The sequence below is a fragment of the Notolabrus celidotus genome, chromosome 9 (assembly GCF_009762535.1).
Source record: "Notolabrus celidotus isolate fNotCel1 chromosome 9, fNotCel1.pri, whole genome shotgun sequence".
In the NCBI taxonomy this organism is placed as follows: domain Eukaryota; kingdom Metazoa; phylum Chordata; class Actinopteri; order Labriformes; family Labridae; genus Notolabrus; species Notolabrus celidotus.
In genome coordinates, this window is record NC_048280.1 from 35,118,584 (window position 1) to 35,145,648 (window position 27,065).

Sequence of the window (27,065 nt, forward strand, 5' to 3'; positions counted from 1 at the left end):
TAATAATAACAATAACAAAAATGATCACAACAATTATTAATATATATAATAATGATAATAATAATAATTTAAAAAATCTTTGTAAAAATATAAAATAATAATGATAGTAATAATAATAACAAAAATACTCATATATAATAATAATGACAATAATACACATAAAATAATAATAATAATGATATTAATAATAAATATAAAATGATAATAATAATTATAATAACAATAATAATAATAATAATAATATACATTATTAATAATAAATTGAGATAAATTATATACTTTGCCCCTGATCCATTGAATAATTAAATACCTTCTCAAAAATCTTTCTCTATATATTTCCTTTATTTTTAAACTATAGTTCTCTTCATTGTTCTCACTCATTTTTATCAACCTATTTAGTTTGTATTACTTTTTCATTTCATCAGTTTGTTTTTTTTGTACATATGTATTATTTTTATGGTACCCCTGTACCTCCACACAGCCTGACCTCAGAACTCATCAGAGGCTCTACTTTGTTGAAATGTTTGCTCCATCTTGTCTCCGTGTTTATCTCTAGAAGTTCATGAAGCAGGGTGACACAGCCTCAGGATCTGCACTCTTTTTTGTTGCATTGCATCTTAGTGCTGCAGACTCATCATCATGCCCTTAAAAAGTTTCCTCTGCTTGCCCTCTCAGCCCTGGACGCTCCCAAGGACCTGACTGTTGCAGAGGTGACAGAGACCACCATGATGCTGGAGTGGAAGCGCCCGCTAGCCAAACTGGACTCCTACAGACTAGTTTATGTATCAGCCGATGGCCACAGAGACGAGGACGTGGTCCCGGGCAGCTCTGAGTCTCACGTCCTGAGGAGCCTTACACCTGGCATGCTGTACACCATCAGTATCACTGCTGAGAGGGGCCGCAGGACCAGTGCACCCACCTCCATCTCAGCCCCCACAGGTCAGTACTGTGAAAACACGCCTACCACCGTTAGAGGGAAAATGCTCTTGACAAGCAACAGTGCCATGTTTTATTTTGTGTGTGTTACGCCTGGAGAGAATCTGCAGAAGATTGAGAGGACTGTTTTTGCACACATTTTAAAGATTCTCAGTTATTGTTTTAGCATTTTTTCTATACTTCAAACAAAAAATGTAAAACAATCTCCTCGTTTACCTGGTCATGATAGATCCTGAATATTCTAACCTCTACATGTGACATTGGACAGTTTATAGCCCTGCTTGTATCTTTTAAGGAATATCTCTTTGTGAGAACTAAAGGAAGTCTTTTAGCATCACTGAAAACAGAGGCTGTAGTTTCTTTTTTAAGTGGGCAAATAACAAGGTGTGTCGGCCAAATTCCACCAGATCCATGTCCAGTCTGTCTCCGATCCGTCACAGCACCAGATCTGATAGGTTTCTATTCTAGTGTTAACTTCCACTGGATCTGCTCCATTGCGTTCCAGCTGCGTCTCTGATCCGGCAGATCGGAGTCCTCCGGATCAGATACACAGGACTTCTATTTCTGCCGGATGCCAGAGCACGACGCATCAATCTCAACAGAGCAGATGGAGCGGGACAGGAAGTCAGGTTTCACCAAAACAAAATGAAAACATCCGGTTACTTTTCAGAATAAAACACTCTGTGTTATCACCAGATCGTATTTCACTTAACTACAACAACAAACCAAAGTCATGATGAGCGGAGCCAGGCCTGGAGTCAACAGGTCAGAGGTTTTCAGAGGACCAGAAAGACAACACGGATGAGGAGAGGAGGAGGAGAATCCTTGATTCAGGGGTACAGCAGGAAAACCTTGGTCACATGACTCCAGCTGTCCGGCGGTCCTGCTCCATGCTGTGTTCCAAAAACACAACCGGTGGGTGTTGATGAACAAGAGAGCATAGATCCGGACCGCAGCTGATCGGAGACGGTCCGGACATGGATCTAGTGGAAGACCCATGTGATGAGGAACAAACTGCCTCCAAAAATCCAAGCAGATAAAAACCTAATCTACATTTCTCAATCTCACTATAGAGGCACGTAGGATATTTTTTCTCAGGGTGAAGTGACCTCAAATCCTGCAGGTGTTACCTTTGATTTTATTGGTGGCTAGGCTGCAACTTGGCATGTCAGGTATTTTTCAGTAACTGCACGATGAGTGTGAGACAGAGGCTGCTCTGACTGTAACACACTGTTTCCATGCGGTCGGAGCTGAGGCTGAGGGAATAAGAGAAGTTCTCATTAACCAAAGGTTCATTTTTTTGTCCTTCAGTACTGCAGCCAAACCAAGGCAATGAATTGAATTCATTGTTAGACACTCAATGTAAGTCACTCTGTCTCTACCCCATACTCCCCTCCCTCCCTCCCCCCTCCCTCCCCCCTCCCTCCCCCAAAGGCTTATTTATAGCATGTGGGATTATTTTTCATTTTTCCCTATTTTTTTAAACAAAACAAGAAAAGACAAATAGGATGATTGTGGCATATTTTTCTTGCTGCGGTCAGGGTGCGTCCAAGACAAATATTTTACAAGCAAATCTGAGTTATGCAACGAGTGCCCATTAAATGCATGGCTACGGGCAAAAATCGATATGGCATGAGGGAGAAACTGGTGAGCAGTGGAAAAACTGTCTTTTGTTGCATTTTTTCTGGACTGCAGTCTGCCAAGAAGAACAGAACGCAGACTTTTAACTGTGTGTGTCTGTGTCTGTGTGTTCATGTGTGGGAGGAGAAGTGCACAACTACATGTGTCTAACCTTAATGTCCACTTGTCTGCGTATTGATGAGTGGCACATATAACTGAGAGACTGAGGGTGTGTGTGTGTGTGTGTGTGTGAGGGGTGGGGGGCTGGGGAGGTTCGTGTGGAAATGTGTGCGCTCTGCACAATGTTCATTCATGTGATAATTGTTGGCGTGAGCCCTGCTCCCCTCTGGTTTTGTGCGATTTGACCACGATGAACTGTGGGTCTGTCAGATAAAAGGCCACATGCTGGGTATCCTGTTAAAACATTGTCCCCCCCCAAAATCAGGATCCCTCTAATCCACAGCCAACCCAGCGGATCGGCAGTCTTTATCGTCTCCAGACACGTAGCGCAAACACAGATCACGCTGGTTTTACAGGAAGGATTGAAGGGAAGAGGAGGGATGGAGTGAGAGGTGACAAAGTCGGGGGAGGTCTGCGGGAGGTCGGGGGATCCAGTCTGCTCTAAAAATTGTGAAAAGGAAGACCAGGATTTCTTTTTTTTTTCAGGTGTATTTAAGAACCATGCCAAGCCAAAATATTAAACCAAAGAGAAAGATGAAGCAGAACAAAAGAAGTAAAAACAAAAAACATTTGATCGATTATCATTAACCATATGTTCTTTGAAATACAGCAGAATTACGGTAAATTGGCCTTGTGTTCACTGTCCATGTATAGGTGCATTTGGACCAAGAATTCCGGGGTCTTTTAGCCCCCAGGACTACTTCACCCTGAACTAAAAGGTTCCTGTGCCCCCATTGTTGTCTGCGTTTCGACCGCGGGCTGAAGTCCCGGGTAGATTGTGCAAATCAGGACAGTGACGTATGGAGAAAAAAAAGTAAATGCACTACACCACCAGACCAGTAGAGGGCAGTAAAAAAAAGAGGAATGCAATTCATCACAGATGACACAATAGAAGCAGACGGACAGGCAGGTATCATTATGAGCAACACAACAGTTAGCCTGTTAGCATGAAGAGACTCAGCTGGTGCTGTTTTAGATGGTGCTATATTTCATCACAGATGGATTCACTGAATCAACACGTGAGAGGAGATAAGCGCGAGTAGCAAAGACGTTTCAACACGGCTTTAAAATCCTTTTGAACTCAAAAAGCCGTGGCAGAGATCGACCGGTGTTTTGGTTTAAACAGCGACCCTGTTAACTGGAGACTCTCAGCCGGATACATCCCTCATAAATGTCTTTAGACGATCATTAAATATCTGATGAGGATATTTTGAAATCTTAATAAAAACTAAACTAGTTTGCATTCCCAGGAACTCCCTCTGTGTTTCAACAGCTGTGTAAACTCCACAAACACTGACACGTTCAGCTGAAGGTCTCCAGTTTACAGGGTCACTTTTAAAACCGGAACACCGGGAGAGACGCATTCACAGTGGACTGAGAGAAGACTACTGTTACAAGCTGCTAAATCAAGAGAAGGCAATGCAGCTTTATTTGTATAGTGCATTTCATACACGAGGGCAACTCAATGTGCTTTACATTAAAACATTAAAAGCATTGGAGACATTCAGACAAGCATAAAAGAACACAATTAAAAAGACAAATATGATAAAACAGAAAAGAAAAGGAAAATTAGAAATATATTAAAAATTACATTAAAATTTTAATTTAAAGTGGGATAAAAGGAGCTAAGATAGGAAGGCAGTGGCAAATAAAAAAAGTCTTAATCTTGGATTTAAAAGAGGTGAGAGTTGGAGCAGACCTACAGCTTTCAGGGAGTGTGTTCCAGATATGTGGTGCATAATGACTTCACCATGAGAATCACAGCTTCTTCTTTTGAAAAGTACACACACATACAAACAAGATAGAACAAATAAAAACTAATGAAAGAAAGAGAAATCAAGTGAATCACAGATGTGTGTGATGTTATTGTGGACAGCGGGCGGAATAAAAACCCTGCAGTTAATCTACCAATCAGACACGTTCAGCATTGCAGGCCCTGCCCCCCTGAAAGCCCCGGGACCTTTGAAAAGTACTCCCCCCCTAGCAGGGGCTTTTTCAGTAGGGAGATTATCTACCCCTGAACTAAATTTAGACCCTGGGTCCACCGGTCGAAACGCAGGTAGTTCAGGGGTAAAGTTCCTCCGGTCGAAAAACGCCTGCATGTTGAGGGTGATCTTGCACGAGCAGCTGACTCTCCTGAAAAAGGAGTAAACATGTTAGAAGCATGATTTTTGTCCTGCATGCACTGACCTGATGATGATCTGTGCAGCATGAAAAGCACAGACATTACCTGAGTGTGAGGCCTGACCCTGCTGCACGATGAGAGTGTGATGTTGATGTCAAAGGAGACCATTTGACTCATGAGGACACACACCTTCTCCTTAACATCACAACCAGAACACGGACTAGCTGAGAGGAGTGGTTCAATGATTACATGTTAGCTACTGTACAGCTGCCTTCACCTCTGATCACTGACTGAAGGTTACATTCATGCTACCTTTTCTTTAATTAGCCTGCTTTTAGTCGTTGTTTAAAACCTTTTATACGGACGCCTAAATGCAGGCTTTAACGTCTAGTGAAACTTTATTGATTCTTGTTTCAAAATTCAAATAATTAAAGGAAAGTTTGTTGTAGGGGTGACCCCAAATAGTGGAATATTCGATGATTCGTTCTAACGAGCCTTATTCGACCGCCAATCTCATAGTCGAATATTTGTACATGAAATGTGGATCATTCCATTCAAACCATGGGGGTGCTCAATGTCTAATTTTACATTATTTTCCTGTTTCACGTAAAAATAGTGTCTCATTTATCCTATTTTGATATAAATATAGACTTATTTAATGTAATTCTGAGAACAGCTCTTGAAGTGTTAAATCTCCTTAAGGTGGTAATTAAATCTCCCCTGGTAATTAAAGGTGGACTCTCCCATTTAGCGGGACCTGTGGAGCAGACGTACCTCAGCTGGTCTTTAAATCTTTCTACGTTCATGGCAGCTCAAAATGTCAGGAAATAAAACTTCAGTTGATTCTAAAAACTAGTGATGAAGATGAGGAGCAGCTTCATGAAGAGGGCTGTGAGATCAAGGATTACCGGACCACACAAAAACTGTACGGGGCCAAAAGAACGAGGAGGGATACCCAAAGCTGTCTGAAGCCTCAAAAACAATCCACAGCATCCCATCCACCTCCACGCCATCAGAGAGGATATTCTCAAAGACAGGATTTACAGTCAACAAAGCAAGGAGCGCACTTCTGCCCGTACACACGATGGTTTTCCTCACGTACAATTTGAAAAGACTCAAGCGGACAAAGATAAAGGACTGTTTTAAAAGGTTCTGTTAAGAGATTTAAAAACCCTTTAGCTGGTTCAGGTTTGATTTTGAACATCAAACAAATGTTTAGTCTTAAGTTGGACAAACTACCCTCTGCAGTGCTGCTCTCCTCTGTGTGAACACTGTTTAAATATCTCCTGATTCCTTACTCTATAGTGGAGCGTTGTTCCATGTTTAACTGATGGTGGTCTTATTTGAGTTTTCTATCCTTCATCACTTCGTTGTTTTTGCAATATAGATTTAAAAAAATCTAAGTTTTATACTTATAATATTCTGTTGTCCCTTTTACTTTAAGCTATGAGTCTCTTAATTGTAAAGGGTTATGTGTAATATTGTCATGCGGTCACCATCATGCAGACTTTGGGTCAATAAGGAAAAACAACAAACATTCAACTATTAGTCGACTATGGGCAAAATCTGACGAATCAGATTCGACTAAGCAAATCCTTAGTCGGGCTCACCCCTAGTTTGTTGTGATCTCTGGAGAAAAGTGAACACAATGCTGACTCAAATCCTCCCCAGACCACAGGATCACAAACTCATCCTACACATCACTCAGTAAATGCATTATCTTTTTACATATACGCTTTCACGATGATGATCAGCTGATTTCAGCAAAGTCCCCCCCAACCCCATTACACTGCTATTGTCTACCATCCCATTTGTGCTCCACTCTGCCACACAGTGAAAAGGGGATAATGGAAGCCTTGATGTTTACCTGCACCATCTATCTCTGTCCTTTCTAATCTTGCACACTCAATGGACTCCAATTACAGGCTGCAGCACGTGGCTCTCCATAGGTTTGAAGTGGACAGCGTACTTCTGCCGTTCCGGCGGGGCTACGCTGCGCCTTCAAATGTTAATGGCTCATTCGTGGCCATTAATGTGCATGAGCTGCATCAGCATGTCTGCCTGCTGCTTCCACCTTTAAGTCTTCCCACTTATATGGAAATATAGAGGAGATGGCTATAGGCAGCCATTAATGATGAGGCTATTTTTCCCCCTGGCCTTTTGTAGTGGAAATAAGGGAATATTTCCACTCCAGACGGAGTGAAGGCCTTTCTTCTTTTCCCTCCTGACAGCAAAATGAAATGATTGAAATACAAATGAGAACTGATCAATGTCACATTGAGCAGACTATGAGTCCTGTTTGTTCTTTATGTTTCACATGTTGTCACAAGATGGGTTAAAAAATGACCTGAGAGTTTTTTATCTGTGTACATTTGTTTTTTAAGGTTAGACCGAACAATGACGTTGATTCTTGTTCTCAAACTCTACCGTCGACTTATTGTCAGCCGAGTTTGAGTCCAAGAGAACTGTGAGATCTGTCTGTCCAACCTTTGGTCTCCATTCTGTGTGTCTGTCCAAGTCCTGTAACTCCATGTTGATGTGTTTGTTGTCACCCAGAGGAGGAGAAGCCTGTGGTGACCAACGTCACTGTCAGCGATGTATCATGGGACAGCTTCCTCCTGTCCTGGTCTGCTGAGGACGGGGCTTTTGAAGCCTTTGTGATCGAGGTTAATGACGCAGAGACGGGTGCTGAGTGGCAGAACCACACGGTGCCCGCCACTGCTCGCAGCCTCGCCATCTCTGGCCTCACTCCCACCACCTGGTACAGGGCCAATCTGTACGGGCAGTTCAGGGGGGCTGTGTTAGACCCTGTCTTTGCAGACACCATCACAGGTATCAACGCCGTCAACGCTTGGGCCTCACTCTTTCCTTTGCTTCCTTCTTCCTCTGCTGAACAAAGTGAATTAACCCGTGTTTTCCTATTTGGACTTCATAAATACCAGCTCCAAACGATGTCTGTCGCTTTAATGAGGGATGTTTAGCACTGTTTAAAAGTGCAACTCTGTCACATGCAGTTTGTTACATTTCCAGAGCGATCATTGACCCAGTTGTAGTGTCCACTAACGCTGTTTGTTGCGTTTGTCTCAACGCTCATCAACGTCACTGCTTGATCTCTGACCAATCAGAATCAAGAAGGGGCGGGACTTCTGGTATCAGCTTTGGTAACAACAATGGGGGAGATCTGTACGGAGGAGAACAATGATCGCACTCGTATCTTTGAGGTACAATTTCAAAGTTTAGAGCTGCTGCTAATGCCATGACATGATTTCGATCAATAGCTTTGACAGTTTCTTGTTAAAATACCGTGGAATGAAAGCAAGTATGAAACATTCAGAGCATTTTAAAGTAGAGCTAATGGTCTCTACTAGCGTTAAGTGCCGCAGGTCACCAAACGCTGGGGAGAAGCACTGTGACATTTGGGGTTGTGGGGGCTGCCGGCACAAAAAACACCTTAGTTGAAATTAAAAAGTCCGGACGTGGCCCCCTCGAGCCTGGAGGAAAATACTTTGGATTTGGAGAGGAAAAAACGCTTTCCCTCCGGGGGTCATCACAGAGGTGTTTTACCCGCTCTCGGTGTCTCATTTTCGGCTACGTGATTCCGGACATAGCCCCCGGAGCCTGGATGAAATTACTTTGAATTTGGAGAGATAAACGCTTTCCCTCCAGGGGTCATAACCGAGGTATTTTACCCGCTCTTGGTGTCTCATTTTCAGCCGCGTAAGTCCAGATGTAGCCCCTGGAGCCTGGAGGAAAATACTCTGAATTTGGTGAGGAAAAATGCTTTTCCTCTCTGTGTTTCCTCATGGTTGAAGGAGTGCTGCGTCGCATAGTGTGTGAATTAATGCGACGTGACGTGACGTGACGTGACGTGACGTGACGTGACGTGACGTGACGTGACGTGACGTGACGTGACGTGGCGTGACGTGACGTGACGTGGCGTGGCGTGGCGTGACGTGGCGTGGCGTGACGTGACGTGACGTGACGTGACGTGACGTGACGTGACGTGACGTGGCGTGGCGTGGCGTGACGTGACGTGGCGTGACGTGACGTGACGTGACGTGACGGGAAATGAATCGTTAAGAAGAACTGATAACATTTGAGGTGTACAATTCTAATGGAATTCATCAATTGGAACCGGTTCTAAGTCAGATCCGCTTTTCGAGTCCCACCCCTAAGAGATCTAGAGACTCTACAGACGGGCCTAAATCTATTGGAAGGAAATCTGCCATGACAGCAGTTTAAAAGTCTTTTAAAAAGCTGATCCAGCATACATCAACATGTCATATACATGGACAAGGTTAAATCTCTGCTCTTATTATCTGTCAGCATTTGAAGAACATGTTTCAAATCCTCCTATCAGCTATCTTGGCAGACTGTACTCTTAACAAGGCTAACAAAAACCTCCTCATTAGGACTGTATTCACAATCTAAACCCCTCCAGCTCTCAGTAACCCTTAACGCAGACACCCTCTCCCTTTAAACTGGAGATGGTGAACAGCCTAACACTCGCCACAGCTGACACAGCTCCATTCATTCTATAGTAGCCAGCAGTGGATCCGCATTAGACCTAACATGAAGCTGTCAGTCTTCCTGTTGGTCCGAGTCCAGCCACAAGCAGCACCTGGTCTGTCCTGTGAACAAGCAGCAACACATACAAAAGGTCAGTGTGCTCTTAAACTGGAGCACAACAGGTGTGCTAGTTTCCCACCCTCTTCAGCAGTCCTAGTCATTGTCAGTGATTAAGATGCTGTCAGTTTGAGTGTGTGTAATATGAAGGTTGTAAACAGTGAAAACAAACTCTGCTAATAGATGCCTGTGAGCACCTTTAGCATGACCCAAACACATGTCGAGGGCTGACATCCTCTCTGTGACCTGATTACACTCTCCAGCAAAAGGTCAAAATAACCAGCTTTGGGTGAGCCGACAGTTTTTTTTTTTAATATGAGCAACTATTCCAGAATTATCATTCAGCATTTCACTGATGAGGATCAGTCAAGTGGAAGAAAGATGGGAGGACTGACAGAGGACAAAAAAATCCCTGAGGCGCTTTTGTCACTTTGTGTGAGGCCTCTCTTCTGTATGCATCCCCAGCTCTCCCAAGCCTGGACCGCTCTTCATTCTCATGCTGCCATTGCCCCTGGGCTCTGGTGCTTGGGTGCCAGGGGCTTCTGGGGCCATGCAGAAAATGGCATGAGCTCAACACAGCCCATTGTCTGCATGCTAATGACTGGTGAAACCATCTTAACATATTTCATTAGCATCACTTAATAAATAAAACATTCAAACTTGTGAATACAAGCGCTGACTAATTTCATTATGTTATGCACGGTGGTCGTCACTCTGCTGGAGGACGGTAGGAAAAAGAAAGTCCTCCTCGTGGAGGGGAGTGAGGAAACTTAAAAAGCAGAGAGAGAGAGTTAAATACAACTACTGACTGATGGAACCACAAAGAGATGTGGACAGCACCCAGAACAAGCTCCACTCAGTTGTGATTCATGTGACCACAAGCTGCTCTCGTAAAGTTATCAGGCGAGACTGAACGCAGCTCTGCTCGCAGACCCCATTTCCAGCAGGTTAGCTGGCGCCGGCGCTTACCTCCTCCACTAACAGGCTCGCTTTTGTAAGAGATGATTGTGTTCCCTCAGGCCTAGGGGGGTGTGGAGGGATATGGGATAGAGGGGGAGAAGTGGTGGTGGAGGGAGGGTGAAATCAGTAGCAAGCTAGCACATGTTAGCTGATGGATGTGGCCCTCCCTCTCTTCCACTGACCAGCTAAAGCTGCCCGCCGGCTAATGAAGAGTGACAGCTCCCTCGGATTTGTCTGCTTTGCTTCTCATTTCCACTGCTTCTTCTCACAACCAATGCCTCATGCGTTTTTTTTTCCCCCCCACAATAAAAAAAAAGGGTTCCAGGCTAGTTCAAGGACCCCTGAGACCCTCACATTTGGTGTAGTGTTTTAATGAGCAGTGGTGCTGGGCTTTATTGAGGCTTTCCTGAGCCCACTTATATCTGCTTCTGTCCACGGCTGCTTTAAAAGCTCTGTCCGGTCCGTGCATCCATCTGTGCTACCGGAAGTTTCCCGGCTAATTAGCTTCAGTGGACTCATCCTCTGGAGAAACAGAGCTTTTTTCTCCAGCAGCTGTGGACTCATGCTGTCTCAGCCTCTCTTCCTATCACTGCCATTAGTAGCTGCTGCTAATGACTGCTTAACCACCGGCTTCTCCAGCACCACGTCCACACACTCCATCTGGAGGCAACTAGTTATGTGTCTGAATTTGAGAAGTGCTCCGAGACAGGCAGCTGTTGTTTGACAAAGACCCTGTCCTTTGAAACCCCTGAATTACCTGGAGTGTCGGGTTAGAAGAGGGCTGTCTTTCAAACAGCAAAAATGAAGTGAACTCAATCAATTGTGCAATTATCCAAATCAAATTATCCAAACTGCATCCACTCAGCATGCCTCAAAGCTTCTTCCTGGAACAAGGCCTCCTCTCAGACCTTGAGTGATTGGTTTTTATCCTCAGGTGGATGGAGAATATCACTTAATGCTATAAAACGGCTCTATGAAGAAGTCATAAAACAAACTTTCCCCTGTTTGAACTTTCCCATCAGTGCGGCTACACCAATAATACTTCCTTGCACTGCTAATCAGACATAGATAGACATGATCTCTGGGCATGGTTAGAAAGAAGAGCCCCCTTCTGGAGCAAAAGAAGCAGCTTGTTGCTCTCTGTGATTCAAACAGATAATAACAGCGTAGGATGTTAAGGCTGATTTATACTTCTGTGTTGAATTGACGGCGTGGCCTGCGCCGGAGGTCCGTGTAGCTCACATACCTACACAGAGGCCTACGCACGTAGCTGATGTGCACCTCCTCCAAAATGCAACTACCCGTAGAATCGTCAATCCCGGCTCATCAGCCCTACATCGTCCGTGTATTTCATCTCCTCCTCTCTATTCTTCATGTAATCATGTCTGTATGATAAACAGCAACATGTATCAGCTGTAGATTAACAGAACACGCTCTGAATCTCTGTGGAAAAGGAAACAGAGATCGTAGCGGGGGCTGGAAGCAGGCGACCAGCTATCAGAGAGACCACACTGCCCTCTAGTGTTTCGGAGGAGAATTGCTGCAAGACACGGAGACATTGACGCACAAGTATGTGGTGCTCAAGTCCGAGTCAGCCCCTGCTGCGTAGGGGCCACACAGAGGTATAAACTAGCCTTTCTGCTTTTCCCCTGTCAAATAGGCAGACTTCCTTTGACTCCACAGCCCTCTCCTTCGTCACCTGCTGCTCATTTTGTCCTGTCTGTGTTTTTCGTCCAGTCGCAGTTCTTCTCTTTAAACTCTTTATTTGCTGACTCTTGCTGGTATTCCAAAACACTAATGCTGGTATCTGCACATCGACTGACACGCTCTCTTTGGCTGCCGTGTTCCTCAGATGTCAAAGCACTTTGACGCAGAAATGAAAAACTGACTTTCCCCTGTCACTCAGAGTCCGAACCGGTGGTGCAAGCCCTCCTAGTCTCCAGCGTCACCCCCGAGAGCTTTAGACTGGCCTGGACGGCCGAAGAGGACGCCTTTGACACATTTGTCATAATGGTCAGCGATGCTGAGGGCTCAGGCCAACCCAAAGAGCTGGTGCTGGGTGGGGAGGAGCGCGGCACGGCCATCACAGATCTCAGCGAGGACACAGAGTACAAAGTTGAAATCTTTGGGCTCATTTTGGGGAGACGCTCCGAGTCTGTTTTGGAGCAGGTGAAAACAGGTACAAGGAGAGAAACGAGAGACACGAGCTGACATCTTAACCGCTCTGGTCTCATACATGTCGTCACTGTTCAATGTGGGTGTTGTTTCAGTAACAGCATGAAACAAGGTCGTTAATACCTGTGATCTAACACGTGTCCCTCACATCACAGATATTTGTTGACTAACCTGGTAACAAAGGTGTAATGGTGTTTGTCCGAGGCACCCAATCCTGCAGACTGACCACAAGCAGGTGTGTGTGTAAAGATGGAGGCAGGGATGTCTGAAGCTGCATTGTGTGCCTTGTGTCAGCGTCTATGTGTTGGTTGTTCCATGTGTCACTGTTTGTGAGTGGTTGAAGCAGAACGCAGCTGAGGGTCTGTCATCAACATCACGGAGCACACTCTGATCTCAGACGGACCACATGCTGCTGATCTCCGGACACCAGACCGCTGCTGGAGCAGAATTTGGCTTTCACTGATATCTGGAATAAAAAAATATGAAGCAGAAATCCATGAAGTTATGAATGCTGTTTGTTTAAAAATTGTGCAATTTATAGATATTAAAGCCCCTGATAGGTGACAGATGTATGAGGACGCCATCATTCAGTTTGGATATATATAACAATTTGAAAACACCTTCTCATTCAAGGGTTTGTATTTATTTTAGTGATTGTAAACACTGTAGATTAATACTGAAGACATCAAAACTATGAAAGAACATATATTGAATTATTGAATGAACAAAAAAGTGTTAAACAAAGCAGAATCTGTTTTATATTTTAGATTCTGTAAAGTAGCCCCCTTTTTCCTTCATGACAGCTTTGCACACTCTTGGTATTCTCTCAGTCTGCTTCATGAAGTGGTCTCCTGGAATGGTTTCTAATGAACATGAGCCTTGTCAAGAGTTCATTTGTAGAATGACTTTCCTTCTTAATGTGTTTGAGACCATCAGTTGTGTTGTTCAGAGGTAGGGTTAGTACACAATGGATAGCCCTATTTGACTACTGTTGTAATCCAGATTATGGCAAAACCAGATTATTTCATAGTTTTGATGTCTTCAGTTTTAATCTATAATTTTGAAAATAACCATTGAATGAGAAGGTGTGTCCAAACTTTTGATTGGTAGTGTATATATTTCTTAAAGTCCAGGTGTAAATCTGCTGTTAACACAAGTCTAGGTTTTGTCTGCAAACCATCTTTAAGCATTGCTGTAAAGATATGTTAAATCTAACTTTTACCTGTGACATGGAGGGAAAGCATTTTAGAGCTCTCCATTCAATGAAACACTTAAACTTTTAGAAGTCAGGACGGTTTAATCAAACTGTTTAGAGCTGATTGACAGAACAAGTCTTGAATCTTGAAGCAGCAACATGAGACTTTAAAAAAAATCTCTTTTAAAATGTTTCTTTACACTTAGATGTAAGTGCATGACTCTCACAAATCTGATATCATTTTGGATTTTGACTAATCTGTTTCAAATTTCTTGGGGCTTTAACATCTGCACAAAATTGGCCTCAATCCCAAACCATCAGAAGAGCCACATCAGTCGACCCCCACTCAGGACAGTCTCTCTCCTCCTTTCTTTGTGTGGTCTCCTTCCGGTCGTCCTCCAAAATGTTGTCTTTTTTTGACTGCCTGTCCCCATGTGTCCGAGTCGCTCTTTGTAAAGTGTGTGCGTGTGTGTGCAGGGGGGTGGAGGGGGGGGGGGGCTATTGTCTGTGTCACACAGAACGGGTGTCTATGGCTGTGCCCCCTGTCCTCCCTGGGGGCAAAGGCTTTACTCTTGGGTTGCGTGGCGCATGTTTCACTTTTGTGTTGCCATGAAATGGGGGCAAGTTAATCTCCTCAGGTCTGTCACGCAAGATACTGTGGCTTGCTGTTAGCTGGGACGGGTCTCTCCACGAGCCCGGGCCTCCCCTCAACCCCTTTTGTCTGTCTATACCTCTCTCTCTCTCTCGCTCTTCTGCTCCGTTCTAAAACCTGATACCTCTCAGTGGTGGAGCGCTCCTGTCTGCAATAACAGCATACGTGTGTCTTTCTTTGTCTACTCACCTCTTTAGAATCCACACTTGTTTAAGAAGGAACAGCCCACGTTGACTAAACCTCTCTTCTTCTTCTTCTTTCTTTTTGTCCTTGCTCCCACCTGCTGTGTCCCTCTTGTTTGTACCAGACCTGGGCCCACCCAAAGGCATCCGCTTCTCTGATGTCACCGACACATCTGCCACCGTGCACTGGGTGGTGCCAAGAGCCCGAGTGGACAGCTACAGGGTCACTTATGTGCCAGCTCATGGAGGTCAGTGTCCTCATGTGGAAGTAACACACTCTGGATGTTAAACTGAACTAGAGGAACAGGCAGACCGCTTCAGACTCACTTTTACATATGAACAAGTAAAGGGAGTGGACAGTGGAGCACTCAGACTTCTCCATCATGTTGATTCATTATTGAGCAGCTGTAAATATTCCACATTATTAATAACTGTAATGTTAAAACAGACATTCTTGCTGCTCTATCAACACTAATGCACCATTTAGCCAACCCTCATTCATCTGCAGGGTGGGTTCTGGGGTTGACTGATACTGCCCCCTTGTGAGGAGTTAGGGGTACTTTTTCTTAGGAATGGAAAAGTCAAGACAAATAATACACAAAACACTTCCTTCAGTTTAGTGAATATAAATGTTACCACTACTTGAATTATGTAGACATCAAGTTCTCATGTTGTGTAGCTCCTCAAAGTCTGTGTTATTCCAGCTCCAGTCGTGTTTAGAAAACAGTTCCATAAAGAAACACTTTGAATTGACTCTGTTGAGCTGATAATGAATGATGAGTTTTCTTTTCGAAGTTGGAATGTCATGAGTTGATCTTTAGGTTAGTATAGTTCTTGTTTTTCATGCTTTGGTTCTTCCCTGTGTTTATTCTGTGTTAGTTCTCCTTTGTCTCTCTTGAGTGTTTAGTGATCCATGTCTCTTGCTGTGTTTTCTTTGTCTAGTCTTGTGTTTCCTGTTTTAGTTTATAGTTCTGAATCCTTGTGTCTCCAGTTTAGTTTTACGTCATGTCCTTGTGTGTTTCCCCCCTTATGTGATTCCCCTCATTAGTCTCACCTGTGTCATGTGTTCACACCTGTGTTGATGACTGTATTTAGTTTCTCTGCTTCCCCCTGTCCTTTGTTGGGTCTGCCATGATGAGAAAAATGAAGGAGGACCCATGTGCAGAATAGATAAAGATTTAAGATAAAATAAGATATACTTTATTTGTCCCCCTTTGGGGGAAATTTATTTTGTTACAGCAGCTTACAACACGGGACAGGGGAATAAAACAATGTACTAACATAGTTAAAAAATATAATAACAGTAATAATAGCAATAATAAAGGTAAAATATAATAAAATAAAATTAAGATAAAATAAAATAGAATAAAATAAAAATAAAGTAAAATAAAACATGTCAACTATTACAGATATATACACACTATGTACACTTCTATCTGATAATAGATAAGGTAAGTTATTGCATGATAAAAATTGCACCAGGTTATTTAAAAACAAACATACACAGTATGAAGAACAGTGTGATTCAGATGGATACAGTAGTTATTTGTGAATGTGCCAAGTCACATAGTAACTTCATATTAGATAAATAGTTAAAGAACAAAAGGTACAAACTAAACTTAGTAAAAACGTTCAAGAACAAAATTGAAAAGGAAACCCTGGAAACACAAGGAAGACATTTAATGATCCAACCCAGGACAGAGGGAAACAGAGAAACTAAATACATAGTCATCAACACAGGTGTGAACACAGGACACAGGTGAGACTAATGAGGGGAATCACAAGAGGAGGGAAACACACAAGGACAGGAAGTAAAACTAAACTGGAAACACAAGACCAGACGATGGCTGTTTCCGAAACGGCCTGCTACATACTACTTACTAATGTAGTAGGCAGTAGGTATTGCCTACTACATACTGCGTTTGAATTTAGTCTGTAGTATGACTGTTCTGTCCGATCTGTCATGCAGCATGCTGAGCCAGACTTCGCTGGATTTCCGGTTTCGGAAAGCGGAAGTAAACAACGGCGAAGCCGATAAATAAAATGCTTATTTAGCATCACTTATGATTTAAAAAGTTAGGAAGTGGTTTATATGTAATTTGATAACTTTCACAGCACCCAATGGATTTCCTCCCGTTAAAAAATGAGGAAAAAGAAAAAGCAGAACGAGCGCTGTGCATTATGGGAAATGGTACGCGAGGCAGACTGGTCCGATGCACACTGAGATATTTTCCCGTATCAGTAGACATCCGGGGAGTTTTGGCATACTGCAGATTTTGCTCTTGTTCACATACTACTTAATACATGCTGAGTTTTGGACATATCAGTACGTACTGCTAGTATAGTGGGTGGTTTCGGAAACAGCCTAAGACACGAGAAAATACAACAAGAGACATTGGCTGTATTTAAAACCGCCCACTATACTAGCAGAACGTACTGATTTGGCTTATATTCAGTATGTAGTATGTGAACAAGAGCAAAATCTGCAGTAAGCCAAAACTCTCCAGATGTCTACTGATTCAGGAAAATTTCTCAGTATGCATCGGACCAGTCTGCCTCACGTACTGTTTCCCACAATGCATAGCGCTCATTCCACTTTTTCCTTTTCCTTCTTTTTTTGAAGGGGGAACTCAAAATTATGTGAAAATTATTGAATTACATATAAACCACTTCTTAACTTGTTCAATCAGAAGTGATGCTAAAGAAGCAGTTTATCTATCAGCTTGGCCCTTGCTCACTTTTACTTTCTGAAACCGGAAATCCAGCAACACCTTACCCAGCATACTGCAACACAGATCGAACAGAACATTCATACTACAGACTAAATCCAAACGCAGTATGTAGCAGGCAATACTACATTAGTAGGCGGTATGTAGCAGGCCGTTTAGAAAACAGCCTCTGGATTTAGTTTCTCTGCTTCCCCCTGCCCTTTTTTGGATCTGCCATGATGAAAAAATGACGGAGGACCCATGTGCAGAATAGATAAAGATATAAATAGACATTTAAACATCCAAAAGAATCCACGGGGATCAGTAAATACACAGTGAACACAAATAAGACCTACTATGATCCAACACAGGAGTATTCAACACAGGTGAAACTAATCAGGGTAATTAAAAAAAGGAGGGAAACACACAAGGACAGGAAGTAAAACTAAACTAGACACACAGGGATTGAGAACTACAAACTAAAACAGAAACACAAGGAGGTACAACAAGAAACATGGATCACCAACACGAGGAAGACAAAGAATAACTAATACAGGAAACAGACAGAGAGGAAACAAGGCAAAAGCAAGACTTAGGATCAACTCATGACATGGAAGGTGACAGAATGAGTTTGATAACTCAGGAGAAGAAGGGGTTAAAAAACAGAAACATATAAGGAAGCTGAATCCAGGATAAATCTGTGGATATGAGAATTTATTAATTTAATACCATCTGATGGTGACAGAATGCTCCCTTTTAAAAACAGTTAAGATGGATGTATATGTGTTTATTATGTGTATAGTATTTTTGCCTTAAATGGATGGGACAGCTGAAGAGAGACTGGACATGTGGGGAGTCAAACCAGCAACCACTGTGACGAGGACTCCAGCCTCTGTGCACAGGGGGCATGCTTCCACCTCTAGACCAACAGCGCCCCCATAAGTCTTCATTTAGTTAAATCAGGTCATGAGCTGTCATCATCAGAGCTATCAGAGCTTTTCTGTTCACTTTGAGAGAGAGAGCTTGAAAAGTGTCAAAGGTGTTCAAATCTAAACTTTGACTTCCAGGAAATGCAAAGACTCTCACCGTGGACGGCTCTGAGCCTCAGACCGTGCTGCCCAACCTGACGCCCGGGGTCACCTATGAGGTCACTGTGGTTGCGATGAAGGCTCAGAGAGAGAGTGAGCCTGGATCAGACAGCGTCACCACAGGTATGTGGAGAAAACAGAACCATGAATGTGTGTGTGTGTGTGTGTGTGTGTGTTTACGTGGGTGGTTTTTGACTGACTGCAGCTATGTTATATGCATCATAACAATTGTTATAAGGAACTGACTCAATAGGATAAACGTGTGTGTGTGTGTGTGTGTGTGTGTGTGTGTGTGTGTGTGTGTGTGTTTGTGTGTTACAGCTCTGGATAAGCCCCGTGGTCTGACTGGAGTCAACATCACAGACACTGAAGCTCTGCTGCTCTGGCAGCCCGCCATCGCTACTGTGGACGGATACGTCATCACATACAGTGCAGACTCAGGTATCTGATGGACACACACACAGTGCATACAGCTGAACACAGACGATACACACTTTACATAAGGTGCATTTCGACCAAGAGTACCGGGGTCTTTTAGTCCCCAGAACTAATTTACCCTGAACTAAAAGGTTCCTGTGCCCCCATTGTTGTCTGCATTTCGACCGCGGGCTGAAGTCCCGGGTAGATTGTGCAAATCAGGCCAGTGACGTATGGAGAAAAAAAAAGTAAATGCACTACACCACCAGACCAGTAGAGGGCAGTAAATAAAGAGGAATGCCATTCATCACAGATGACACCATAGAAGCAGACGGACAGGCAGGTATCATTATGAGCAACACAACAGTTAGCCTGTTAGCATGAAGAGACTCAGCTGGTCTGTTTTAGATGGTGCTATATTTCATCACAGATGGATTCACTGAATCAACACGTGAGAGGAGATAAGCGCGAGTAGCAAAGACGTTTCAACACGGCTTTAAAATCCTTTTGAACTCAAAAAGCCGTGGCAGAGATCGACCGGTGTTTTGGTTTAAACAGCGACCCTGTTAACTGCAGACTTTCAGCCGGATGCATCCCTCATAAACGTCTTTAGACCATCATTAAATATCTGATGAGGATATTTTGAAATCTTAATAAAAACTAAACTAGTTTGCATTCCCAGGAACTCCCTCTGTGTTTCAACAGCTGTGTAAACTCCACAAACACTGACACGTTCAGCTGAAGGTCTCCAGTTTACAGGGTCACTTTTAAAACCGGAACACCGGGAGGAGAGACGTATTCACGGTGGGCTGAGAGAAGACTACTGTTACAAGCTGCTAAATCAAGAGAATCACAGCTTCTTCTTTTGAAAAGTACACACACATACAAAAAAGATAGAACAAATAAAAACTAATGAAAGAAAGAGAAATCAAGTGAATCACAGATGTGTGTGATGTTATTGTGGACGGAGGAAGGAATAAAAACACTGAGGTTAATCTACCAATCAGACACGTTCAGCATTGCAGACCCCACCCCCTGAAAGTCCCGGGACCTTTGAAAAGTACTACGCCCCGAGCAGGGGCTTTCTAAGGGGGAGATTATCTACCCATGGACTAAATTTAGACCCTGGGTCTACTGGTCGAAACACACGTAGTTCAGGGGTAAAGTCCCAAGTTCCAGGGGAAAGTTTCTCCAGTCGACAAACACCTATAGGAAGTCATTTTATTATTAATAACTTTAACTTGGTCTTGCTCGTCATGATGCTGATAAGCTAACCTGATGATGAACATCTCTGCCTTGCAGTGAGGAACTTCTGAACAACGTTTCATTAGAAGCTCTCCTCATGGCAGGCAGGAATCTGAATCTTAAGGCCTCCCTGTTTGTGTCCTTGCAGTGGCTCCTGTGATGGAGCGCGTGTCGGGAAACCAGGTGGAGTTTGAAATGAGCTCTCTGACCCCTGCAACTCTCTACACCGTGAAGGTCTACGCTGTGAGGGACTTGGCTAAGAGTGCAGCCACTACAACTGTATTTACCACCGGTGAGAACTCCTGCTTCCAAGTTTACCTTCCATGTGTGATCGTAAATGTGTGTGTTTGTGGGAGACGGTTCAGAAGAGATGGTGCACTGAGAGTCACTTAGTTTGGGAGAGTGGGTGCAGGTTATTTATTCACAGGGTAAGAGTGAATGGGAGCAATGATTACTGATGTGATGATTCCTTCAAATCACAGTCAGCAAAGTTAATATTGGACCTTTTTTTCAGTAGCCCAAATATTCTGTGTCACATTTAAGCAAAAACAAAGGAGGAAAAAAGTTCAGACTAAAATTAAAGTTTTAATTGAAAAAGAAACACTCTGGTATGGTTTGACATTCAGGTATGACCGAACAATGAACCGACAAAAGACATGAGGAACAGTTTTCAAAACCACCAGCTACATATGACATACAGGGGTGCATCTCGCTTTGCTGGAATTGAAGCTTCCACCAGAGCGTCTGCCCCCTGGTGGCTGGCTGCAGTATAGGTCAAAAACTCTGTCTCCCCCATTCATTTGAATGGGGCTGCAGTCAAACTTTAAAAAATAAATACACATGGTACGAATGTTTCTCTCCTCCGTATGCTGTGGTGATATGTAGTTAGTATTTGACTGTTTTGTGTTCAAGGCCTCTTTTTTCTGAAAACTTTCCTCTTTGTTAGTTATTAGAGTTTAAAAAACGGGGTTTTAATTCCGGGTTTACTTTGATTGTCAGCCGCCGTGGGGGGGAAACTCCATAGGATCTTGTGACGCTATGCTGTAGGGCGGAGCTCGTTACTGTGGCAACACATAAATTATCATGGCAACACATACATTCTGCAGCTTCGCAGACTCTGGCTGCACAATGGCTGCACCCTGGAGTGAGGTTTTTTGGCTTCAGAACCGTACAACGGAAGAGGCGGAGCAACGCTGTCCATTTTTATTTACAGTCTATGACTACATACTGTATGAATATAGTATGCAGTATGTACTGCATACTGTGTTTGAAGGTAGTATTTAGTATGGCTGTTCTGTTGGATCTGGTCTGCAGGATGCTGGGTCAGGCGTTGCTGGATTTCCAGTTTCAGAAAGCGGAAGTAAACAACGACCAAGCTGAAAGAGAAACGGCTTCTTTAGCATCACTTATGATTTAAAAAGTTAAGAAGTGGTTTGTATCAGGGGTTCCCAAATTTTCAGCCCATGACCCTCAAAATATAGGTACTAAAGACTCACGTCCCCCCAAAAATATAGGAGACCCCGGTTTATATGGATAATCATTTCAAAGCACTTAAAAACTGAGTGCCCCCGTCATATACGGAAAAAAGAAGAAGTGGAACATTAGTGCTGTGCATTGTGGGAAACAGTAAGAGAGGGAGACTGGTCTGATGCAGACCGGGGCTGTTTTTGAAACCGCCTACTACACTAGCAGTACGTACTGATTTGGCCAAAATCCAGTAAGTAGTATGTGAACAAGAGCTAAATCTGCAGTAACCCAAAACTACTCGGATGTCTACTGATTCAGGAAATTTCACAGTCTGCATCGGACCAGTCTGCCTCACGTACTGTTTCCCACAATGCACAGCACTCGTTTCGCTTTTTCTTTTCTCTTCGTCTTTGATGGGAGGAACTCAGTTTTTAGGGGCTGTGAAAATTATTAAATTCCATATGAACCACTTTTTAACTTTTTAAATCATAAGTGATGATAAAGAAGCAGTTTCTCTATCAGCTTGGATGTTGTTCCAGACCAGATCCAACAGAACAGACGCACCACATACTAAATTGAAACGCAGTATGTATTAGGCAATACCTACTGCCTACCATATTAGTAGGTAGTATGTAGCAGGCCAGTTCGAAAACAGCCTGAGACATGTTCCTGAATCAGTAGACATCCGGGTAGTTTTGGCATACTGCAGATTTTGCTCTTGTTCACAAACTACATACTGAATTTTGGCCAAATCAGTACGCACTGCTAGTATAGTAGGCGGTTTCAAAAAACAGCTTCAGACTTAATAGACACACTGGGTAACGGGTAAGGGCACACAGGTGAGAACAACAAGGCACAGGTGAAGACAATCAAAAAGGAGGGAAAATAGGAATTAAAACTAAAGTTAACACACAAGAATATTCTACAAAATAAAACACTGAAAACCAAAAAAAAGGAAGGAGAACGTAAAAAACCACACTAAAAACACGAGGGAAAATCAACACATGAAACAAAAGGCACCGATACTAAATAAACCTGAACGGAAACAAGAAGAACCATAAATCACTCAGTGAAAACTGAGAACAGACCAAACAAGACCTCCATCACTCAGGTGACAAATACCTCCATGTGGGACTGTCTCAAAAACAAACACTGACGGTATCCTGATGAACCAGTCGCCAGACCCTTAAAACACTTCAGGCTTCTGCTTTGTGACATTTCTCTCTTCTCTCTTAGTGTTGAACATTTTCTACGGCTGATCAATCAATCAATCAATCAATCAATCAATCAATCAATCAATCAATCAATCAATCAATCAATCAATCAATCAATCAATCAATCAATCAATCAATCAATCAATCTTATTTATAAATTGCCAAATCCCAACAAATGTTCTCCTCAGACTCTTTCCAAACAGAGCAGGTCTAGACCGTACTCTATGTTCTATTATTAACAAAGACCCAACATCAAGACCGGATCAGATCCAGTCCCATATTTACAGTCTATGACTACATACTGTATGAATATAGTATGCAGTATGTACTGCATACTGTGTTTGAAGGTAGTATTTAGTATGGCTGTTCTGTTGGATCTGGTCTGCAGGATGCTGGGTCAGGCGTTGCTGGATTTCCGGTTTCAGAAAGCAGAAGTAAACAACGACCAAGCTGAAAGAGAAACGGCTTCTTTAGCATCACATTTTCTACAGCTGATCAATCAATCAATCAATCAATCAATCAATCAATCAATCAATCAATCAATCAATCAATCAATCAATCAATCTTATTTATAAATTGCCAAATCCCAACAAATGTTCTCCTCAGACTCTTTCCAAACAGAGCAGGTCTAGACCGTACTCTATGTTCTATTATTAACAAAGACCCAACATCAAGACCGGATCAGATCCAGTCCCATCTTACAGACAGGACTCAGTCTGATCTCATCTTAATCCACCATGAGCAGAGCACTTTGCAGCATTTAGCAAGTTACAGTGGCAAGGACAAACTTCCTTTAACAGGCAGAAACCTCCAGCAGGACCAGACTCATGTTAGACACACATCTGCTGAGACCTACTGTGTTGGAGAGAGGGATAAAGGGAGATGAAGAGAGAGAGAGAGATGATAGTGGAGAGACGGATAGTAGTAGTTGTAGCAGCTGGAGTCTGGCACATCCACAGCAGCAGAGATCCAGAGGAACCTACGAGACAAGGGAGCTCAGGGACTTAGCGAGTTACAGTGGCAAGGACAAAGTCCCTTTAACAGGCTGAAACCTCCAGCAGAGTGCATGATCTGAAAAAGTAGTGACAATTTTTGATCATTGATGAAGCTTGTTATGATCCATCTTTGTTCAAGAAAATCTTTGGTACAAACCTATGAGTTTGACATACTAAGTAACGTTTAAAAGAAATGTATCTTTAAAGCATTTTACTTCTGAAACATGAAGAGTCCTGCAGCAGCTGACTGAGGAACTGGTATTGTTGAATATACAACTTTAGAATCTGCTGCTGTGTTTCTAGATGTGGACGCCCCTCAAGACCTGGCAGCCAGTAACATCCAGACAGAGAACGGCTTGCTAACCTGGAAGCCGCCTCGCGCAGACATCACAGGATACATCCTCAGCTTCGAGTCTACAGACGGCACCATCCGAGTGAGTCCAGGAGTCCGCAGTCTCAGGCCTAACTGGGCCACAGTTCGTACATCTTTAAAACGTGTTTGCTAATCGAATTTTTGGACTTGTCTCCGCTCCAGGAGGTCGTCCTGAGTCCCACAGCTGTCTCCTACAACATGGCTCAGCTCACCGCCTCCACAGAGTACTCCGTCAGGCTGCAGGCCATCGCTGGGCCCAAGAGAAGCAGAGTCATCACTACCGTCTTCACCACCAGTGAGTGGGTTCATACTAACATTCGTCAGGTCCCAGCACTTGTAGGATTTGGTGCAAAAAGCATCAAGCAGACTTTTAAAATTAGGTTAATTCCAACTCTAAATATAATGTATTCAGAAATGACTTCAAACTCTTTACAATTCTTGAAACGTCCCAAGAAACCATATCCCTGTATCTGTGTATTTTGGTGACTCTGCTTTAGTAGAAGTGTCCTCACTGAGTTTTTTAAGAACTTTGCTTGATAAGATGTTTACAATAAAATCAATATAATTGATATTTACAGTGAAAGTCAGAGATGGATAAAGGAATATACTGCTAGAAATAACAGAACCGTTGAAGACAAGGAGAAACACTTCTTTCAATGAATACATTCAATATTTTTGCAGCCATGTTTTTTTATGATGATATATTTCAGGAGTAACAGGGTCCACTTTTGTGTTTGTGTGTGTGTGTGTGTTTGTGTAGCTGGCGTGCTCTACAGGTACCCAAGGGACTGTTCTCAGGCCCTGCTGAATGGTGACACCCAATCAGACCTATACACCATCTACCTGGGTGGAGATGAGAGCCAGCCAATCCAGGTCTACTGCGACATGACCACTGATGGAGGTGGATGGATAGTAAGTCAGCAAACAGCAGACACACTGATCAGTAATTCTACAGTAACCATGTGCCAAATAACACACAGACAGCTCATTTTTTGAGTCAGATCTTCATTTTGGTTGAGAACCTCCCAGAGAACAAATCTCTCAAAGAGCTTCTGCACACTGACAACCTGACACCGATACGATAATAAGAATAAGAACAATATGATTATTATTATAATTACTATTGTTGTTGACAAGTGTAATATTTTAATTATAATTATTGTTATTATTATTGTCATTAATATTATTATTATTATTATTATTATTATTATTATTATTATTATTATTATTAATATATTTATTATTATTATTATTATTATATTATTATTATTATTATTATTATTATTATTATTATATTATCATCATCATCATCATCATCATCATCATTATTATTATTATTATTATTATTATTATTATTATTATTATTATTATTATACTATGTTGTTTATGTTACTTTTATTATTTATTATTATTATTATTTATTTATTATTGTTTATGTTGATATTATTATTAATAATAATATTTCCATTTTTTATTATTATTATTATTATTATTATTATTATTATTATTATTGTTATTGTTATAAATATTATTATTGACAAGTTTAATATAATAATAATACAATTATGATTATTATACTATTATACTACTGTTATTATTATTGTATTATTATTATCATTAACAAGCCATTTTTATTATTGTTATTATTGTTATTTTATTTTAATTATTGTATTATAACAATTATTATTATTATTATTTATTTTGTATTATATTATTATCAATATTATTATTGTAACTTTGTTTATAGAGCAGGTTTCAAAAAGAAGCTAACAAATACAAATAAAAACAAATCAAATGAGAATCAAAACAAGGCAAATAATTGTGACAAGGTAATAACATTAACAATAACAATACAAACTGTAAAAGCTAACAACAAATATTTGACACTTAATAATTTTGTAATACTTTTTTTTAAAAATAGTCAAAAAACAATAAGTTAATGTAAAACATTATTATATTTATCACCTGGGCTGGAGGACGAATTATGAATGTAGTGAGAACTCGAGGCAGAGGGAGAGTGAAAGTCCATGCTAATACGCCCATGCAGGATTTATCTCAGGGAAGCAGATAAACAGGAATAAGAAGAGACCCAAAATAGAGACCTGGGGGACCCTGCAAGAGAGAGTCCCACTGAGGAGGCGTTTCTTAGCATATTGTAAAGTAGCAGATTGACAGACATCACTTATTCCAACAGAGGGTTTCAGATTGTGATTAAGATGCTGTGGTCCACTGAACCGATGGCTGAGCTGAGGTCAGAGAGAAGCCGAGCTATCCACAATCCTCATCTTCAGTTTGAATGTGATGAACAGAATCTCACACTCTTTGTTTTCTTTTCTTCTCGTTTTTCTGCGTGCAGGTTTTCCTCAGACGTCAGAGCGGTAGACTGGAGTTCTTCAGGAACTGGAAGAATTACACCGCAGGCTTCGGAGATATGAATGATGAATTCTGGCTGGGTAATTATGAGACAACTTCAGCCACACACACAGATATAAAAAATATGTATCATTTGGATCTAAATTGATTTATCTTGAATATGAATTTCCCTTATTATAGGCTCTTTAATTATTTATTTATGTTTTACTAAAATTAAAATAATATATTTTCTGGTAACGTGATAAATTATTAAAATCATATATTTGTCCAATTCATAATTCATTTATTTTTTGCTAAAGTTAAAATAATGTATTTTTGAAAATAATAATTAATAAAAAAAATTATTTGGTTCATTAATTATTTATTTATTTTCAGCTTAAAATAAAATCATGTATTTTTGAAAATAATAAGTTATAAGTTATTAAAATAATATATTTTGTGATTACTATATCTCAATTAAGCCATGCATTTGGCTCATTCATAAATAACCTATTTTTAACTAACATGTTATAATATATTTTCTGATAATTATAA

The 27,065-nt window shown here is 41.8% G+C and overlaps 1 protein-coding gene across 3 annotated transcripts in view; it reads left to right on the forward strand.

Annotated features, from left to right (window-relative positions):
• The window catches only part of tnc (tenascin C), a 51,546-nt gene that overhangs the window by 19,527 nt on the left and 4,954 nt on the right, over positions 1–27,065 (forward strand). The window contains exons 9-19 of one of the 3 annotated variants that reach the window (XM_034692175.1): positions 676–939; positions 7,418–7,693; positions 12,354–12,626; positions 14,777–14,899; positions 18,427–18,570; positions 18,769–18,888; positions 20,258–20,401; positions 24,089–24,219; positions 24,321–24,453; positions 24,919–25,070; positions 26,515–26,611. In XM_034692175.1, the coding sequence (XP_034548066.1) occupies positions 676–939; positions 7,418–7,693; positions 12,354–12,626; positions 14,777–14,899; positions 18,427–18,570; positions 18,769–18,888; positions 20,258–20,401; positions 24,089–24,219; positions 24,321–24,453; positions 24,919–25,070; positions 26,515–26,611 (1,857 nt within the window). The remainder of the gene's footprint in view (positions 1–675; positions 940–7,417; positions 7,694–12,353; positions 12,627–14,776; positions 14,900–18,426; positions 18,571–18,768; positions 18,889–20,257; positions 20,402–24,088; positions 24,220–24,320; positions 24,454–24,918; positions 25,071–26,514; positions 26,612–27,065) is intronic. The other 2 variants (XM_034692173.1, XM_034692174.1) reach the window with 2 other exon arrangements.